A 21,270-nucleotide genomic window follows, 5' to 3' on the forward strand; every position below is an offset into this window, starting at 1 on the left:
AAACAATTCAATGGCCTAACCTTCACTGCTCTCTGGAGAAGAGAATTCCACAGACTAACAGCCCTTTGAGAGAAAATAATTCTCCTGATTGCCATTTTAAAAGGGACACCTCTTATTCTTAAACTCTGCATCCTGGTTCAAGTCTCCCCCACAAGAGAAAACATCCTCCCAGTATCCACCCTATCAAGCCCCCTCAGTATCTTTTGGGCAGGACATTGCGCTGGGTCTGAACGAACGTAAAATGACGGGCGATGATGTCGGGCGAGCGTCCCGACATCATCGCGCACTCGCACGATATTTCGTTTGGCGGGTGCGCGTGGGAGTTGGCAGCGCGCACGCCGACAATGAAAAGGCCTTTTAAGGCCATTAAAGTACCAATAGAATTAAATTTTTCACAGCCTGTCCAACCTTACGGTTGGTGGGCAGGCGAAAAGGCCCAATGACCTTTGGATTTTTTAGGAAACCTCATCCAGGGGCGGGATGAGGTTTCCAACAGCAATTAAAAATTAAATACAAATTTTTAGCATTTCATTCATAACATGACCCTGCTCATGTGACAGAGTCACGTGAGGGAACATGTTTTTTTAACATTTTAAAATTCTTTATTTTTCATTTTTAAAATCTTTAGCTCCCTGAGGCAGCTCTGTGTCTCAGGGAGCTTTCATTGCACGCACTCATGCGCATGCGCGAACTTGCGCGCTTGCTCTCCTCCCACCCCTAACCCAGGCAGTGCTGAGCGCTGAAGCACGCGTTTCACCATTAAGGCCCGCCAGCATGAAATCACAGTCGGGGCCTGATCGTGGGTGGTGGTCGCTTTCGTGGCCGCTCCCGCTAGCCCGACGAGGGCAAAATCCTGGCCTATATGTTTCAGTAAGATCACCTCTCATTCTCCTAAACTCCAATGGATATAGGCCCAACCTAGTCAACCTTTCTTCATAAAATAAGCCCATCATCCCAGGAATGTGTGGAGTGAACCTTCTCTAAACTGTTTCTAATACAATTATATTCTTATTCAAATAAGGAGACGAAAACTGTACACAGTATTCCAAATGCAGTCCCACCAAGGCCCTGTACAGCTGCAGTAAAACTTCCCCACTTTTATATTCCATTCCCCTTGCAATAAACACCAACATCCCATTTGCCTTCCTAATCACTTGCTGCACCTGCATACTAACTTTACGTGATTCATGTACCAGGACACCCAGTTCCCTCTGTACCATCGAGTTCTGCAACCTCTCTCCGTGTAACTGGTGTACTGTTTTCTATTTTTCTATTCTTCCTGCCGAAGTGGTCAAGTTCACAGTTGCAGGAGATAGCGAGAATGTTAAAAACAGAGATGTACATGGACAGCGATGGAGATGGTGATACAGATGTGTAATTCCCAACTATCACCGTTTGCCCATAACCACCTTAAAGATTTCTTTCAAAATCCCACTTGGAGCTTTTGCATTAACCTGGTTATATTGAAAAGCTTGCAGTGGGATTTAGTGTAAATGAAGTATTTGTCAAGGAACAGCGGTGACCAATAGATCTCCCTTACATCTCGGAAACTCTGCAGCTGATGTTACAAACCTGCTTTTGGTTCTTGTGTCATCACAGTTTCCAAAGTCACGTCCTAAGCACCGTACCACATATCTCCTTGAACAGTTAAATGATTAAATGAATTAGAATTAATGGAAAGACGAGCGTAAGCAATCTGTGGGAACAAATGCAGATATTCCATTGCAAATCATATCTCAGTGCTTCACACACAGAATGATTTTGATTTTATGCCTAGTTCCCATTGTGGCAAATGTGAAACTTTCCATGATTTGTTGCTGCCTTTGATCCTTTGTGATTGCTGTCATACCACCACCTCCCATCCCCCAAAACCTCCCACAGAACTGTGGATGGCACGAACGTGGAAGAGGAGGAAGAAATCGAGTTGAATGAAGATGGTCAGCCAGTGAAGACTGCGGTACTGAAGCAGCCATTATGTGACTGTCACTGCTTTGGAATGCCCAAGCGGTATATCATTGCCATCATGAGTGGACTTGGATTCTGCATCTCGTTTGGCATCAGATGCAACTTGGGCATGGCCATAGTTGAAATGGTCAACAACAACACCATCTATGTGAATGGGAAGGCAGAGATTGAGGTAGGTGCCATGCACACTTACAGATCGGAATCCAACAAAGAGAGAAGGGCGGAAAAATAGGGAACGCGTGACACGTTGTCTTCTGGGTGTAACTTTTAGGCACATTCTCGTGTAAAAGAGCTGTGAAATTCAGTTGGCGCCAATGTGACCCCTGAAGGGTGTCGTGTGGGGGTTCTAGGTGTCATTGAACCAGCTGCTATGCTGCCTGTTCCATATCCCACTGATCAACAGCTCCCAGGGCAGGATGTTGCCCTGAGTGAGGAGCAAGAGGACACACGAGTCCCAGAGGTCAAAGAGTTGTTCAACATTAAAACCCAATCTGGGCCCACAATAGAACCAGCTCCTCCTCTCAGCAAGCCTGAGATTCCATTGGCTCGCGCCATCTTGGACACATTGAAGAGGAAGCTAGATAAGTACATGAGGGAGAAAAGAGTGAGAGTGAGATGATGTAATGTTGGAGGAGACTTGTATGAAGGATAAATGTTGGCTTAGACCAGTTGGGCCAAGTAGCTTTGTTCCGTGGAGTCAATGCTATGTAATCTGTGTAATGCCTCTGTCAAAGTTCTTGGGGTAGTGCAGGAACAACCCACAAACTTGCACCAAAAGCACTGCCACAAAATAAGATGGAGTGAGGTTGGTTGAATAGAATTAGCTCCCAGCCTCAGAGTGGAAAGTTGGGTAGACATAAAGTGGTGGGACACCCTGGGTGGGTTTCCACCCCTTCCCCCATTTCCCCACCCCCCCATTTCCACATACCCCCTTCTGTCTCTAGGCACACTCCCTTCATCAATTCCACAAGATGGGCTCCAGTGGTTGGGTTGGGATTTGGCCAGTTCGGATCCCAGTTTTTCCTGTCAGTTTCCATGGAAACTCATTGGGAATGGGTGTAGCATCTACCTGCCCCAATCACGGTTGCTGTTGTAAGAGGAACTGTAGACAGCAATTTGGAAATGATGCTTGCACCAGGCAGTCACCCTAAGATAAACCTTAAACCAATTAAGAGCTGAGATTCATGACAAAGAACAATTTCTATTAAATATCACTGCTGAGGTACTGTATGTTTAAGAGACAGGTTTCCATTCCATTTGAGCACACATGAAGCAGTAAAATCAAACTATCCAATATTAACCAGGAACTGCTATTTTCTGATAATCTGGAAGAAAAGCAGACCTTAAGCTTTTTGCCTGGATGGACCACTGATAAAGTTTAAATGTCAGCATCTATCTCAGTTTTTTTAATATTCATTCTGGACATTTGGGTATCGCTGTCAGGGACATTTATTGCCCAGCCCTAACTTCCCTTGAGAAGGTGAGGGTGAGCTGCCTTCTCAAATATATCTGAGTGGCTTGCTCAGCTACTTCAGGAGGGCAGTTAAGAGTTAATCATATTATTGTGGATCTGGAATCACATGTAGGCCAGACTGGGTAAGGATGGCAGATTTCCTTAGTGAACCAGATGAGTTTTAATGACATTTATTTCATGGTCACCATTACTGAGACTAGCTTTTCAATCCCAGGTTATTAATTGAATTTAAATTCCACCAGCTGCCATGGTGGGATTATGAACGATTATCTCCAGAGCATTAGCCTGGACAATTGGTTTATTAGTCCAGTGACATTACCACTACCCCACCATCTCCCCTTCCTAACTCCCTCCCTAACATGGACTGCAGCAGTTCAAGAGAGTGGGTCATCACCACCTTCTCAAGGGCAACTAGGAATGGGTGCAAAATGTCATCCTTGACAGCGACGCCCACATCCCCAGAATGGATAAAAAACGTATTAAATATCTTTGACAGATTGTTCCTGGAGGATATCTGAACTCATTTCGAATGTAACATGTGTAGGAAGTGATTCACACAATCTAATTAGTGCAATGTAATAGAGATTTCAAAAAGTTGACTCTGTCATCTGCTAAATATGAAAAACAGCAATAATCTCACTTTGAGTTAGCAGCCCGTTGGAGGAGTTAATGAAAAACCCCAAGTATCCCAATCATTTGTGTAGGTAAGTACGCAGGTGTGTGTTTGTAAAGACAATGAAGAAGCAGGGACTGGGCAGTGACTCTTCATTTCACTGAATCTTTAATTCATTTACTTTAGCTTTAATGAGATTTGCTGAAATGTTAGCGGAATTAAAGGATGCCTGTTGGGAGTTGCTGTGTTTTAACTGGAGGAGCTGTGGGTGAGCAGCTGTTTGATGGGTAGATGAAGCTCTTTGGTAATGCTTCACTTTGTAACAATAACAGTCTGCTACAAACAATGATCTAGCTAAACAGATTAACATTATGAGCAGATATGACAAGGGCCACAGCAGTTCTGTCCCTTTCTCTCGCTCTTTCTCTCTCTCTTTCCAGAAACCTCAATTCAACTGGAATCCCGAGACTGTAGGGCTGATTCACGGGTCCTTTTTCTGGGGTTATATCCTAACTCAAATCCCAGGGGGATTTATCTCCAACAAGTTTGCTGCAAACAGGTAAGAACTTTAAGAACATTAGAACATGAGAAATAGGAGGAGGAGGCCATTCAGCCCCTCAACCCTGCTCTGCCATTCAATAAGATCATAACTGATCTTCTACGTCAACTCCACTTTCCTGCCCTATGTCCATATCCCTTGATTTTCTTGGTATCCAAATATCCATTGATCTCAGGCTTGAATATACTCAACAACTGAGCATCCACGACCCTCTGGGATAGAGAATTCCAATGATTCACAACCCTTTGAGTGAAGAAATTTCTCCTCATCTCGGTCCTAAACAGCCAGTTCCTCATCTGGTGATGTACTTTGCGAAATTCAATGAGTGGGACTAATCGCTCTTTGAAAAAGCCGGCAGAGCCATAAAGGGCCGAATGGCCTCCTTCTGTGCTGCAAGGTTCTCTTTAATTCTATCCCAATGAGTGGTTGAAACTGGGCTGATAGCAGCACAACATTATCCATGTTTCAGTGTATTCTATCATGTGGAAAATTAAAGTAGAAAGAAAGACTTACATTTATTCAATGCCTCATGACCTCAGGATGACCCAAAGCACCTTACAGCCAAGAATGTACTTTTGAAGTGCCAAAACTGTTGTAATATAGGAAACACAGCAAGATCCCACAATCAGCATTGTGTCAATGACCAGAGAATCTGTTTTAGCGATGTTGGATGAGGGATAAACATTGGACAGGGCACCAGGGTGAACTCCCCTGCTCTCCCTCAAAACAATGCCATGGGACCTTTTACATCCGCCTGAAAGGACAGTTGAGGCCTTGTTCTAATGTCTGATCTGTACGACGATATCTCTGACAGCGCAGGGCTCCCTCAGTATTGTATTGGAGTGCCAGCCTCAATCATGTGCATTTCTGACTCTGCTCTTTGGAGTGGGGAACGGTGGACTGGGAGTGTGTGAGTTTGCAGTGTGTGCTGCCCTACGGACAATGCTCCTTCATGCGAGTTCTTACAATAATTTTACTCAAAGAAATTATATCTCATTGCTCAGAAACATCTTGAAGCATTTTATATGCAATGGATTAAAGTACCGTGGTTGTTATGCAGGTTAATGCACCAGCACAACCCACCATTGTTTTTTGACAGTATTTTATGGCAGGAATGTTGGCCAGGTCACTGGGAAAGCCTGTTCAAAATAGTGGTTAGGATTGAGGGACGGTCCTACTGAATAGTCCATTATGAATTAGAATTAAGTAGAGCGTATAACATAACATATTGGAACTTTTTGAAGTAATTAGAAGAATGAAACTGCAAAATGAGCTTCTATATCTAATTGTGGGAGCAGTCATATTCAAAGGCGGGAGCTTTGCATTTTGACATTTAGCCACTATAATATTATACTCCTTTTTCTATTGACACCTTATACTGTATTCTAGTCTTGCTTTGATTCAAGGTTCAAGCTCACAGGAGAAGGCACATGCTCCCCGGTATCCTGGCCAACACTAACCCTATCAACAAATCAGATTATCCAGCGATCTATCTCATTGTAGCTGTGGAATCTTGGTGTGCACAAACTGGCACGTGCATTTGCTTAGGTAACAAGGGCTACACTTCAAATGTACTTCATTGGCTGTGAAGTGCTCTGGGGCCTCCTGAGGATGTGACAAGGTGCTACAATTTTCTAGAACTAGGGGTCAATGTTTAAAAATAAGGGGTCACCCATTTAGGACAGTGATGAGGAGAAATTTTTCTCACAGTGGGTGGTGGCTCTTTGGAACTCTCTTCCTCAAAAGGCAGTGGAAGCAGAGTCTTAGAACCTTTTTAAGGCAGAACTGGATAGGTTCTTGCTAAGCAAGGGGGTGAAAGGTTATCGGGGGTAGGCAGGAATGTGGAGTTGAGGTTACAATCAGATCAGCCATGAGCTTATTGAATGGCGGAGCAGGCTCGAGGGGCCGAGTGGCCTACTCCTGCCCCTAATTTGTATGTTTGTATGCACATAAATGCAAGGTCTCTCTTTCCGATAATGATACATGATCAATCTCATCATTACCATAAAGATGTTTCAGCACATGCATTTGTAGCTCCATTTGACTGTAGCCTTTTGACTTGCCAAACCATTGAAAATATTGATAGTGCAAGTTGGTGGATGTTTTTGAACGAATGGGTACAGATGACATCTTAAAGTATCGGAACATATAACAAGGAGTATGTGATCTTCTGATTGCTTTCAATCACCTTATAGGATCTGAGTAGAATTTTCCAGAGTTTTCCCTTCTTGAGATTTTGCCCCTGCAGTGGATTACCTGGTTGCTGGAGTAGGATAGGGAGTGTCTAGACAGTACTTTCCAGCCATCATGCGTATGGGGCTAGGTTCTTTCCCTGTTCTGTCATTTTTGTATGAACTCAGTTATTTTGCACTCATTGCTAGGCATCAATGGACAGGCAAAATGCCTGATGTAGGACTAAGGGTTCAGCTCTGGCACTCAAGGTGCACAAAGCTTAAATTTATCACACTGAGCTCAGAATAGAAATTCACTGTCAAAGGGCTAACCTTGGCATGGTTCAAACATGGTAACCAACTGAATGTTCAGCAAAATGGAATCGAAGATCAGATTTGGGGAGCTCTGCAATGACAGATTACTGTGATTCTGACCCTACTGAAAGTACTTGTGTTAGAGAGAGGAAGAGAGAGAGAGAGATGGGATTTAATTCAACATCATATTGTGCCTCTCAGAACCATTTCAAAGCATTTCACATGCAATGAGTTGTTTTGAAATGCTGTGCCAGTTGTTACACAGGCCAACACACCCGTAATTATGTGCACAGCACAATCCCACAAATCCCATAAATGAATAATTCATCTGTCTTTTGGTAGTGCTGGCTGAGTGATAAATATTAGCCAGGACACCGGGAAGACTGTTCCTGCTCTTCCTCAAAATAGGGATCTTGTAAATCCACGTGAGCGGGCATACAGGGCCTAGTTTTAATGATAAGACAGCAGCCCCGACAGTGCAGCATTCCCTCAGTGGGGTGCTGAAGCGTTGCCTATATTGTTCTCTGGAGTGGAGCTTTCGAAATGGAAATGTCACCTATTTTGACACGTCAGTTTTACAAAAATGTAATAACTGCAAGCTTTGAGAATTTAAATGAGTTTGCGCTCAAATAATATTAGCTCTCAAAGTTTTCACCGAGCAAGCTATTGTTGGTAAATTGATTAAATTTTAAAGGCACATTTTTCTGCCTACACAGGAAGAGGACAGGAAATATCTGCCCATGTGCACAGAGATAATTTATTAGCAATGGCTTTTTTTGTCAAATGATATATCTGTTGTAACAGGATCTCAAGGAAAGCAAGAATTGCAGTCAGTACAGTTAATTATTAACACTGCTTCATCTGTATTCACAATATCAGATTGCACAGTGAATATTCAGCCACTATTCAAGGTCGTTTTCTAAAAGAGCGAACTTGCAGATAAATTTCACACTTTATTACGACAACGCCCAGGATTTCCCAAAGGTTTCCTTGTATGGAGGTTGGTCTACCGATTCAAAAGCAAAATACTGCGGATGCTGAAAATCTGAAATAAATACAGAAAAAGCTGGAAATACTCAGCCAGTCAGCCAGCATCTGTGGAGAGGAAAACAGGATTAATGCAGACTGGGTGACCACTTTGCGGAACCTCTCTGTCCAGTCCACAAGCATGGCCCTGACCTTCCTGCTGCCTGTCATTTCAATTCCCTACCTTGCTCCGGCTCTGACCTCCCCGTCCTTTGCCTGCTACAGTGTTCTGATAAAGCTCAACACAGGCTCAAGGAACAGCACCTCATCTTTCGACTTGGTACTTGACAGCTTTCTGGACCCAACATTGAGTTCAACCATTTTAGATCATACCCTGTGCCTGCACTATGTTTTGTGTGTATTTTTTTTTTGCTGGATTGTTTTTTTTTCTCATTTCTTTCTTTATTCCTTTACTTTGCATTTGGACACCTTCTCCAGCCATTCACACCTCATCTGCACACATCTTTTGTGTCTTTACTTTATCTATTACCACTCCCATTGAGTATATCATACCATGAAACCTTATAATGTAGTCTCTCCTGCCCTCAACCAATCACAGGCCTTCCCTTTGTTCTCCTCCCCCCTCTTTCGCTTGCTCAAGACCTATTACATCTCTAACATTCCTCAGTTCTGATGAAAAGTCACAGACCTGAAATGTTAACTCTGTTTCCCTCCACAGATGCTGCCTGGCCTGTTGAGTATTCCCAAATATTCTGACTTTTGCTGTTAAGGGTTAATATCCCTACATTAAAAAAAGAGCAGAAAGAAATTTGATAGGAGCACATTACATTTTGGTAAGGTAGAGATATCTGTCAGAAAATCTATCTCTGACTAATTACCAACCATCGGAAAGGAGAAATGTGATAAATGATAAGGATATTTTTGAGAATTAGTCGCAAATACTTTTGTGACTCGTGCAGCTCATAATGTTTACACTAATTTCACTTCTCAGCAAGTCCGGATTTGCAGACAGTCAGATCACAGCTGTCCTTAATAGGAAACCTTAGAAACAGGCGGAGACCATTCAGCCCCTCAAGCTTGTTCTATTATTCAGTAGAGAACGTCTGACATATATTTTGACTCCCTTCGGCTCCATCCGCCTTGGCTCCATATCCCTTGATAACCTTTCCCAACAAAAAATCTAACAATGTCAGTCTTGAAAATTCCAATTAACCCTCAGTATCCAGAGCCTTTTGGGAGAGAGATTTCCATTGTCCGTTCTGTGAAGCAGTTTTCACTTCTGAATGAACTGGCTAATTTTTGTCCCTTTATTCTTTCATGGGGTGTGGGTGTCGCTGGCAAGGCCAGCATTTGTTGTCCATCCCTAATTATCCTTGAACTGAATGGCTTGCTCAGCCATTTCAGGGGGCAGTTAAGAGTCAACCACATTGCTGTGGATCTGGAGTCACACGTAGGCCAGACCAGGTAAGGATGGCAGATTTCCTTCCCTAAAGGATATTAGTGAACCAGATGGGTTTTTGTGACAATCGATGCTAGTTTCATGGTCACCATCACTGAGACCAGCTTTCAATTCCAGGTTTATTAATTGAATTTAAATTCCACCAACTGCTGTGATGGGATTTGAACCCATGTCCCCAGAGCATCAACCTAGGCTTTTGGATTACTAGATTATAATAGCCCTTGTTCTGGGTTCACCTACCAGAGGAAACAGTTTCTCCGTGTCTACTCCATCGAACCCTTTTAACATTTTAAAGACTGAGAATAAATCACCGTTTGATCTTTGATGTTCCCTGGGTGGTTCCTTGCGTTCTTTCGTGGATGGAGGTGCCTCAGGGAGATTTGTTTCAGTGTTAAGCTTTTAAATAAAGGGTTTTTAGGCTTTTGAAACATGTCCCCTCGTGTCACATGAGCTGGGACATGTTAATGAAATTTTGGAAAAAATTTGACTGATTTTTTCCCAACACTTCATGAAGCCTCATCCCGGCCGTGGATGAGGTTCCACCAAAAATGCGAAGGCCGCCTGGGCTCTTCGCCTGCACCCCACCCCCCCACCCTCCTCCCCCCCCCACCCCCCCCCCCCACCCCCGCCAACCTTAAGGTTGAACGGGCAGCTCAGTTAATTGTTTTAATTAGTTTTCAACAGGCCTTAATAGGCCTTTGACAGTTCGGCGGGTGTGCAGCCGACTTGGCTGTGCACCCGCCGAACTGAAAACCTAAATGGCGCGCGGTGACCTCAGGACGCCCGCCCGGCATCACCACGCGTCATTTTACGTGTCGGCGAGCGGGCCCCACCCCCACGCTTGCTGACGGGAAAATGCTGCCCCTAGAATTGAAGCTCTATCCACCATCCTATCAGGCAGTGCACTCCAAATCCTAACCATGCATTGCGTAAAAAAGATTTTCCTCTCGTCGCCTCTGGTACTTTTGGTATTCACCTTAGACCTATGCCCTCTGGCTATCAATCCTTCGACCCTTGGAAACAGTTTCTGCTAATTTACTCCAGTTAAAACCCTTCAAGCTTTTGAATACGTCTATCAAATCTCATCTTAGACCTCTGTGCTGTAAGGAGAACAACCTCAATTTCTATCCATCTATCCCTCTTCTCCCGAACCATTCCGGCAAATCTCTCCCATACCCTCTGCAAAGCCTTCATATCCATCCTGAAGTACGGTGCCCAGGATTGGACACAATACTCCAGCTTGGGCTGAACTAGTGTTTTTTATATGTTCAGCTTAACTTTCTGATTTTGCATTCTATGCACCTATTTATAAGGCCCAGGATCCCAAATGCATTATTGTTAATCTGACCTCCACCTTCAAAGGCATCTGAGGTTTATCTTAGTAATATTGTTTAAGTGCCATCTAGTTTCTTTTCCAGTTTCTTGGTGAATGATCATGTAGCAGGACATCATACCGACATTGACTGCACTATGCTACTGAAGAATGAGAGGTCCTTATCCAAATCTCAGTCGCCCATTACCCCTGTGCTAAGTGACCTACATTGGCTCCTAGTTAAACAGCAGTTTGATTTTAAAACTCTGATCCTTGTTTTCAAATCCCTCAATGGCTCCTCCCTCACTCTTTAATCACTTCCAGCCCCACGACCCTCCAAGATACCTGCGCTCCTCCAATTCTGGCCTCTTTAGCAGCTCCGATTTTAATTGCTCCCCCAATGGTATCAATGCTGTCAGCTGCCAAGATCCTAAAATCTGGAATTCCCTCCCCACAACATCCCCAACCCCCGCCTTTCCTCCTTTAAGGAACCCCTTAAATCCTACCTCTGACCAAGAATTTGTTCATCTATCCAAATATCTCTTCATGTGGCTCAGTGTCAAATATTGTTTGATGATGCTCCTGTGAAGCACCCTGGGATGTTATATTGTGTCAAAGGTGTTATATAAATGCAAATAATTGTTGTTATTCCATTGAATGTACAGAATTCAGCAACAGCGTCCTTGCGCACTGGCTATTTCAACTTTTTGAGGCCATTCGTTTTTGCTTGCAATACACCCTGTAACATAGTGAAGCAAATCTTATTATACCCACTAGATGGTACTGTTAACAGAGAAAGTCTAGAGAATGCACAGCAAGTAGGCTACACAGAGTCATTGAAGTCGTACTTATTGAGAAGAGTGTTAAACAGCCCACACCCTGGGAGAACCAGTAAATGGACTCCCCAAGTGACCACAGGGATGTTTTTTGATCAGTTAGATTTTTGTTTATGTTGCTGGATTGCTTTGATACATTAGCTACGAGAGCTAGTCTGGACTGAGACCAGAACAGGTTGGGCTGATTCACTAAGTGCACCATTTCCATCCAATGGCAGTGCAGTAATGAAGGAGCGTTGCACTGTCAGATGAGATGTTAAACCAAGGTGCCGATTGCGTGTTTAGGTGCACATAAAAGGTTCCATGGTACTAGATGGAGACCAGGAAAGTTCTCTCATGTTTCCCAACCAGTCCAGACTGGTCTTTATGTTCCACACCAGCCTTCTCCCACTCTCCTTCATCTCATGTCATCAACACATCCTCCTAGTCCTTTCTCATAGTCATAGAGTCATAGACATCTACAGCTCAGAAAAAGGACCTTCGGCCCATCGAGTCTGCGCAGGTCAAACAAGTACCTAACTATTCTAATCCCATTTTCCAGCACTAGGCCCAAAGCTTTGTATACCATGGCATCGCAAGTGCACATCCAAATACTTAAATGTTATGAGGGTTTCTGCCTCTACCACCCTTTCAGGCAGTGAGTTCCAGATTCCCACCGCCCTCTGGGTGAAAAAATTCTTCCTCACATCCCCTTCCATACCTTCGGCCCCTTACCTTAAATCTATGCCCCCTGGTTACTGATCCCTCCACCAAGGGGAAAAGTTCCTTCCTGTCTACCCTATCTATGCCCCTCATGATTTTATACACCTCAATCATGTCCCCCCTCAATCTCCTCTGCTCCAGGGAAAATAACCCCAGTCTATCCAATCTCTCCTCATAACTAAAACTCTCCAGCCCAGGCAACATCCTGGTCAATTTCTCCCTCTTGTGATTATTTGGTTTCTCTTTAAATGCCTCTATGCCATTCTCCTCAACTACTCCAGGCGGGAAAGTGTTCTAGTTCCTTAGCAACTTTTGAGTAAAGAAATTTCTCTTGAATTCCCTACTGGATTTATTAATGTTTATAGCACCTTAGCTTTTGACTCCCCCAACAAGGGGAAATATCTTCTCTGCATCTAACCTATCAAACCCTCTCATTATTTTCAAGACCTCTATCAGGCCATCCCTCAGCCCTCCCTTTCCTAGAGAATAGAGACCCAGCCTGTTCAATCTTTCCTGGTCATTATAATCTCTCAGTTCTGGTGATATGTCTAATGCCATGTCTATGATTGGCAATCAACTGTATCATTTAATGATCCCCCCCCCGGCATGTACTTTTGAATTTGGATCACTTCTGAGGTCCAGTTGTCAGCAGGATTATTTATTGACTGAGAAACTGTTCTGTTTATGTACAAAGAGGGAATATGTTCAGAACAATGTACGAGTCCCTTCTGCATTGAGTAAGCTAAGGGGACATAAATATATTAGCGTTTGACAGGAGGTGGGAGATAAACAGACACACTGGGCTTGACTGTAATTTACTCAAAACCCATTCGCTTAGATTTAAAATTGGTCCCATATTTTCTATGAGGATGTTTCAACAATGTAGCAAATGGCCCAGTGCCAGAATGTGCTGGCTGGTCGAACTGAGGTTCTGAACGTTGTAGTGTTTGATGTAGGCTAGAGGGTTGGGAAATATTGCTTTCGTTTCTTTTACCTCACCCATAGGCAACATTTGAAAATTGGCGAAAATGAAATGTGTAATTCATTCATTTCAAATGTAATTTCAAAATGTTGTTAAGAGGCTTGTTCCGCTCTCCACCAGATACTTAAGGTGCATGTACTGAATTCCTCCCTGGTATTTCCCGCTGGTGTTTAAAAACAGGTTAACCCTGTGATAGTTTAGCTTTGATGTTAATTAGGTGCGAGCTCATTCAACAGCTATAAGAGAACAGCATTGAGCTGAGAGTTAACCACGTAATTATCCTTGAATTAACTTCACCACAAACTCTGTTCCCTATTGCTGACACATTTCCCTCCCTGGCAACTGGCTGAGGTTGAACCATACTGCCATACTGCTCACAACATTGAGAACTGACCCTGAGATTACCTTCTGACCACATATCTGCACCATGAATGAGACAGCCTATTTTCACTTCTGTAACATTGCCTGATTCTTCCTCATTTCAACTCATCTGCTGCTGACACCCTCATTCATGCCGTTGTTACCACTAGACTCAACTGTTCTAACACAGCTTGTTTGCTTTACTTGCTTTTCTTAAACCTGTGGTAGAAAATGACTCCGGAGACTTACCGAGCCCCGTGTGTGCGAAGCAAAGAACTTGCACCTATGAACATAGGAACAGGATGAGGTCATTTAACTCTTTGACCCTGGTTCTGCCATTCATGGCTGATCTGTGACCTAACCCACATAATCACCTTTGCCCCATATCCTCTATTGCCTTTCAATAACAGAGATCTAGCAATCTCAGATTTAAAATTAGCAACTGATTTAAGATCAACTGCCATCTGCAGAAGAGAGTTCCAAACTTCTATCACACTTTGTGTGTAAAAGTGTTTCCTAACTTCACTCCTGAAAAGCCTGGCTATAATGTTTAGACTATGCCCTATGATCCAAGACTCCCCAACCAGCAGAAATAGCTCCGTTCTATCCACCCTATTCCTCTTAATAGCTTGAATACAATCCTGGTTTCTTTAAACCCTTCTTGTAATTTAAGCCATTTGAATCCAAGTATCATTTTTGTAAATCTACGCTGCACTCTCTCCAGGGTCAGTATATCCTAGATGTCGTGTGGCACCCAGAGCTGCTGACAGTAACTCCAGGTGAGGTCAAACCAGGGCTTTGTGTAGCTGAAGCATGACTCCTCCCCCCTTGTATTCTCGTCCTCCAGATATAAAGACCAGCGTTCCATTAGTCTTTTTTAATTATGTTCTGTACCCATTCCTGATATTTTAATCACCTCTGTGCCCGGACCCCCAAGTCTCTTTGGAACTCTACTATTTCTAGCTCTTACCATTTAGAAAATCACCTGTTCTGTCCCTTTTAGGTCCAAAGTAGGTGGCCACACGTTTGCCTACATTGAAATCCATTTGCCACAGTTTTCCAATTCACTTAGTCTATCAATATCTCTTAGTAATATTATGCTTCCATCTGCTCTGCTTACAATGCCACCATTCTTTGTGTCATTAGTAAACTTGGATACATGGCGTTCTATTCCATTATCTAAGTCATCAATAAATGTAGTGATAGTTGAGGCCCCAATATAGATCCTTGCAGGACACAACTTGTCACATCCTGCCAATTAAAGTACCTGTCCATTCCCCTACTCTCCGTGTCCTGCCGCTCAACAAATTGCCTTTAATTCCATGAGCTCCAACTTCAGCAAGCACTCCCATTTGAGAGACTTTATCTGATGCCTTCTGGAAATCTAAGTAAATTACATCCAAAGATGTAACCTCTACTGTCCACTATTTCAGTCAATTCTTCAAAACATTCAATCAGATTTGTCAGACACCTTTACAAATACATGCTAATACATGTATTAATACATCTAAATACATCTCTCCAATCAGCTGAAAATTGTCAATGTGTTCACTCTATCCTTAATTACAGACTCCAGTAATTTCTTGACAACAGACATTAGCCCAATGGGTCTATAATTCCCAGGTTTGCTCTCTTACCTTTCTTAAACAGCAGACTGACATGTGCAATTTTCCTATCTAGAGGAATGGCTCCAAAATGGAGAGAACTCTGGAAGATTATTGTAAGAGCATCAGCTGCTTCGTTTATATATCTATGCATCTTTATGCATTTGTTTTGGCATGGCTGGTGGTAAATGCCGAGCTGCCCAAATCCCAACGGGAAACTTGAAACAGCTGCCAAAGCGGTTTTTGCAATTTGTATAGTATGAGAAGGGGCTCTGAAATCAGGAAATGATGTCCCCAACTACTTGTGATAATTTTATAGCCAAGTAAACATTTATTAAAAGAATAAAGGGAAAAAAATACAATTGACATTTAAACACAAGAATGGCTTCACACAATAAACAGTACTTTAAAACAGTTCCACAAATCTTAACTTAACTACCCTTAGAGCTAACCTTTCCCTTTTCTGTTTAGCAACTATCCTTACAGATTTTAAAATCTATAGAATTCCAGTAATTTTTACCACACAGTGCTTTTTCCTTGGGTTGTCCTCTGAGGCTAGCAGCAACTGGGTCTTCAGGTCTGGCCTTGTACACATGTCTTCTTGGAGTTCTGACCAGATACCCTGCTGTCTTCTGGGAGATCTGACCAGCTACCCCACCTAGGCATCAGTATTTCCTTAAATGCATTCCTTCCCTTTGATCTCTCTATTGTCTCAACCAAGTCTCTTCAGAAATGCTTTCTTCCCAGAATTGATTAAACTTGTTTCATTAGCCTAGCTCTTAGACTTGTAAAAACAAACTTACCCTATCTTTACCTTACACCTTTTACATCCTGCATACATCCATCCCCCTTTGAACTACAACAACTCAATTCAAAAATACTCCTGTTATTGCTTTATGTAAAACTCTGATTGCAGTTCCTCTTGGTTCATTAACATATCAAAACCACTCCTTACTGTTGACTTTAGACCCTTGCCGTCACTCTAGCTCTTAATCTAATTACAGCCGGACTTCCAGTACATAAGCAAATATGCCAGGGTTATTACCAGAAGAAAAATATTACCATTTCTTGTTTTCTTGACAACCTATGCAATGCCTCATCATGGCCTCATATCCATACATTACGTTCTTGTATGGGGAAGCTCTCCGTTAATTGGAAGTTTTAAGACTGCACTCGGTAGCTATTTGGTGGGTATCAAGGGATATGGAGCAAAGACAGGTAAATGGAGTTGAGGTAAAGATCAGCCATTATCTGATTGAATGGGCTCAAGGGGCTGAATGGCCTTCTCTTGTTCCCGCTTTCCTCCAGTTGGCAGCATGCTGGGACTGAGAGCTGGAGCACTAGAATGCCTACTTCCTGAAATCCTACCCCATTGTCATGCATTGAGTCTCAAACCTTTCTCCAATCTACCCACTTCTAGTTTTAGTGGAGGGGGGTATGGGGGAGGGGCAGGTGGCAAACCTTCTCTCAGGTGACAGGTTGGCAATTTGAACATTTTAATGATACTGCATGCAACAAATTTAACCTACTTTCCAGCTTTAGCTCTGGCCAGTGCTTCTCCCAGGCATTGGGAAACCCGGCAGCTAAAGGGAGGCAATGTCTGCTGCATGGATAAGGGAAGCAGTGCCCTTACAACACTGGTTGTGGTCTGAAAGGAGCAGGATTGCAGTCCGCACCCCACCCCCCCTCCCCCACCCCACACCCCACTCCCAGACCCCCCATCTTCTTCTCTGTCTCCCACTGGACACTGACCCCACCCTGGGACCCAAAAACGTCCCTCACACGATTGCAACCCCATCCTCGACATTGCAGATCAGGCCTTCACTGGAATTGGTGGCTACCTCCCCAGTATTTGGACCCACCCCCATACCCCACAATAGCACTCATCTTGCTACAGCCTCCCTACTTGCTTCTGGACTCTAGCCTCTTTGAAGCATTCCCCCACCCACTGCATGTGGGAGGAAAAGGACACACGCTGTGAAGTTAAATCAGTCAGTAGGGTGACCATGTCTCCTTCTTTCTGTTCACCAAACCCACCCCTGTAAAAATCAGGGCCTTCGATCATTCTGGTTTACACCATCAGGACACCAGTTTGTGAAGAATTATTGAACATAAGCGTAAGGAAGTTGAATTAACATAAAAAGAAAAAGTGACAAGGTAATTCCACTCTCTCAACCTGATCTAACGGTGCTGATATTGTCATCAACATTCAACTGTTTAAACAACAGTCCAAGTAATAAAGTGAAAAACTCAATGAACAAGACAATGTTAAAATGATCCTTTATATGTGGCACAGTTGTTGGTGAAGCTCATTCTCGTCATGAATGAAGTTAATGACGGTCTAACTACTGTTACTTTGTGAGTTTCTTTGTACTTTTTTACCCTAGAGTTTTCGGAGCTGCTATATTTTTGACCTCAACACTGAACATGCTCATCCCATCAGCAGCGAGAATGCATTTTGGCTGCGTTTTGTTTGTAAGGATACTTCAAGGTCTTGTAGAGGTACGTTTTTAAATCTACTTAAAAGCGCAGGGGACTGGGACAAAAGGGAATGACCTTTCAGTGAGATAGCACTGGGGTAATAGGCCGAATGAGAAAAGAACAGGGAAATTGGAATCTATCAGTCTGTCAGTGAACTAGTACAGTGCAATGGGCTGAATGGCCTCCTAGTGTGCTGTAACCTTGACGACAGAGTTCCGGATAAACAACAAAGTGGACCTGGTTTCCACTTCCTTTCAGGTGAAGTGGTCAAGTGAGAATTATACAGACACCTTTGTGTTCAGACACTGAGGGTTTGGGAAATATAACCAGATTTCACAGAATGGACACAGAAGTTGTTGTGTTTCTTCCTTGCAGTGTAAGCAACTTAAGTCAGGAGTGTGATGGAATACTCTCCACTTGCCAGGAAGAGTGTATTTCCAACAATGCTCAAGAAGCTCGACACTATCCAGAGCAAAGCAACCTGTCTGATTGGCACTCCATCCACCAACTTCATCATTCACGCCCTCCACCACCGACGCACAGTAGCAGCAGTGTGTACCATCTACAAACGCACCGCAGCAACTCACCAAGGCTATTTCGGCAGCACCTTCCAAACCTGCGACCTCTACCACCTAGAAGGCCAAGGGCAGCAGGTGCATGGGAACACCACCATCTGGAAGTTCCCATCCAAGTCACAACCAATCTGACTTGGAACTACATTGTCGTTCCTTCACTATTGCTGGGTCAAAATTAATGAACTTTTAAAAATTAAACAACACTCACACTGTCAGTGGAAATGAGCTAAACGCTTTTTTTAATAGGAAAAAACTTGCATTTGGATAGCGTCTCCCTGACCTCAGGACAGCCAAAGCGCTGTACAGACAGTCAAATACTTTTGAAGTCTGGTCGCTGTTGTAATATAGGAAACATGACAGCCAATTTGCACACAACAAGATCCCACAAATAGCAAATTGACAGTGCCCAATTTTCTACAGAATAATGTGCAACCTGAAATACAATGTGGTTAGGTGCTGTTTTATACAACACCAGTTACTTCCTTTCTGCCCTGTTGTGACTGCATTGTTAAACTATGTAAAATTTAGGGGCTGTTTAAACACAATTTGAAATGGCTGCAGCAACAAGAAATGAAAAGTGAAATGTTATTCTTGCCAAATCCTAATGTTGATATGGTAACATTCACTATCTTCTCAGTCTTGTTATCAATTGTTGCTGTAAATTCTGGTGCAATCTGATTCAGGTAATTGTATGTAATCATTCTTTAATGGCTGGATTTTATTTTATTTGTTCATGAGTTGTGGGCATCGCTGGCAAAGCCAATGTTTATTGCCCATCCCTAGTTGCCCTTGAGAAGGTGGTGATGAGCTGTCTTCTTGAACCGCTGCAGTCCCTGTGGTGTAGGTACACCCACAGTGCTGTTAGGGAGGGAGTTCCAGCGACAGTGAAGGAACGGCCGAAATATTTCCACAAGTCAGGATGGTGAGTGACTTGGAGGGGAAATTCCAGGTGGTGGTGTTCCCAGCTATCTGCTGCCCTTGGCCTTCTAGGGGACAGAGGTCATTTGGAAGGTGCTGTTGTAAGAAATTGGAGTCTTTAATAAACAGGTATTTCCTGCATTTTATGAGATTAGCTGAGCAACATTGACTTTCTTTCTCAAAAAAGGATTCCTAAATACTTTGACCTCTAAACAGTCTTATTTTAGGGTGTCACGTTGACACTCCTGAGTTCTTAGGTGGCGTCCTGTGCACCCCCTTATCTCCCAAGTGTTTAGAAAAGACCAGGATATGGCCCTCAGTGTGATGTAAACTAAAACTGACGTTGAGCGGGGTGATGCATGGTGGGTAGGGTGGGTGGTTGGTGGTGGTGGGGAGGTGGTGGTGGGGAGGGGGGGGGTGGGGGGAGGGTGTGGGTTGGGGGGGTGGGCGTTGGCGTGCCAACTGCCTTGACGTTTTGAGTACCTGTCCTGTGTCAATTGGTCAGAATAGTTAGATAGATGATTGACACTGGGTAAGCTACCAGCCCCCAAAAAAGGGTATATAGATGGGTGTCATATTGGTGGTAGTGGGTTGACGGGCTGTTGAGATTCTGCTGAGGTGGCAGTGCTCATTGGGCAGCTGCCTTCTTCAGATGGAAGATGGACCAGGGGAGGAGGAGGAAGATCGGGAGATCGAAGGAAGAGTTTCCTAACACTTTGACTGGAGAGCAGAATACTGCTATCACAAGTTGTTATGAGTCGTACACTTATTTCCCTTTCTAATTAGTTAATGTATCATATCTAAACTGTTGTTTCTTAATGAACTCAATAAACTATCTTAAAATTACTTATGACTAGTTGACTGCCTATTTAGGTACCTGTGGTCCCAAACCCCGAAATCTTACACAGTCGAAGGTGAGTTGCTGCAGTGCATCTTGTCGATGGTACACACTGCTGCTACTGTGCATCAGTGGTGGAGAAAGTGGATGTTGAAGGTGTGGAGGGGGTGCCAATCAAGTGGGTTGCTTTGTCCTGGATGCTATTGAGCTTCTCGAGTGTTGTTGGAGCTGCACTCATCCAGGCAAGTGGAGAGTATTCCTTCACACTCCTGACTTGTGTCTTGTAGATGGTGGACAGGCTTTGAGGAGTCAGGAGGTGGGTTACTCGCTGCGGGATTCCTAGCCTCTGACCTGCTCTTGTAGCCACTGTATCTAAATGGCTAGTCAGTTTCTGGTCAATGGCAACCCCCAGGTGTTGATAGTGGGGGATAAAGTGATGGTAATGCCACTGAACGTCAAGGGGCAATGGTTAGATTCTGTCTTGTTGGGAATAGCCATTGCCTGGCACTGTGCGTTGCAAATATTATTTTCCACTTATCAGCCCAAACTTGAATATTGTCTATGCCCTGCTGCATATGGACATGGACTGCTTCAGTATCTGAGGAGTTACAAATGGTGCTGAACTTTGCACAACCATCAGTGAACATCCATCCCCACTTCTGACCTTATGTTTGAGGGAAGGTCATTGATGAAGCAGCTGAAGACGTTTGGGTCAAGGACACTACCCTGAGGAACCCCTGCAGTGATGTCCTGGAGCTGAGATGATTGACCTCCAACAACCACAACCATCTTCCTTTGTGCTAGGTCTTCAGCCTAGCTCTGAGGAGGGGGAGGGAGGGAGTAGGATGTTATTATAAGTTCATTATCAGTGGTGGTGGGGGGGTGGGCGGAGGGAGTGAGGGATTCTAGAGGGATTTAGGATCTGAAGGTCAATCCTCCTGGAATATGGGGGTGCTGTCTCTGAAGGCTCCACAGAGGCTGATGACTGACCTGGAGTATTTAAAGGAGGCCCTGCAATTTTGTGTGGTTTGGGCCTTTCTGGTCTAATGTGTTGAGACATGGCCTTTGGGCTTCCCAGTTTGAGAGATAATCTTATCGAGGAAAACAGTGTTAAAGGCA

At 43.7% G+C, this 21,270-nt stretch overlaps 1 protein-coding gene across 1 annotated transcript in view; it reads left to right on the forward strand.

Annotated features, from left to right (window-relative positions):
* slc17a8 (solute carrier family 17 member 8) overlaps positions 1 to 21,270 on the forward strand; it is a 67,225-nt gene that overhangs the window by 10,125 nt on the left and 35,830 nt on the right. The window contains exons 2-4 of the mRNA XM_078567670.1: positions 1,882 to 2,137; positions 4,493 to 4,611; positions 17,727 to 17,841. Coding sequence (XP_078423796.1) covers positions 1,882 to 2,137; positions 4,493 to 4,611; positions 17,727 to 17,841 — 490 coding nt within the window. The remainder of the gene's footprint in view (positions 1 to 1,881; positions 2,138 to 4,492; positions 4,612 to 17,726; positions 17,842 to 21,270) is intronic.

This window comes from Cetorhinus maximus, chromosome 22 (assembly GCF_964194155.1).
Source record: "Cetorhinus maximus chromosome 22, sCetMax3.hap1.1, whole genome shotgun sequence".
Lineage (NCBI taxonomy): Eukaryota > Metazoa > Chordata > Chondrichthyes > Lamniformes > Cetorhinidae > Cetorhinus > Cetorhinus maximus.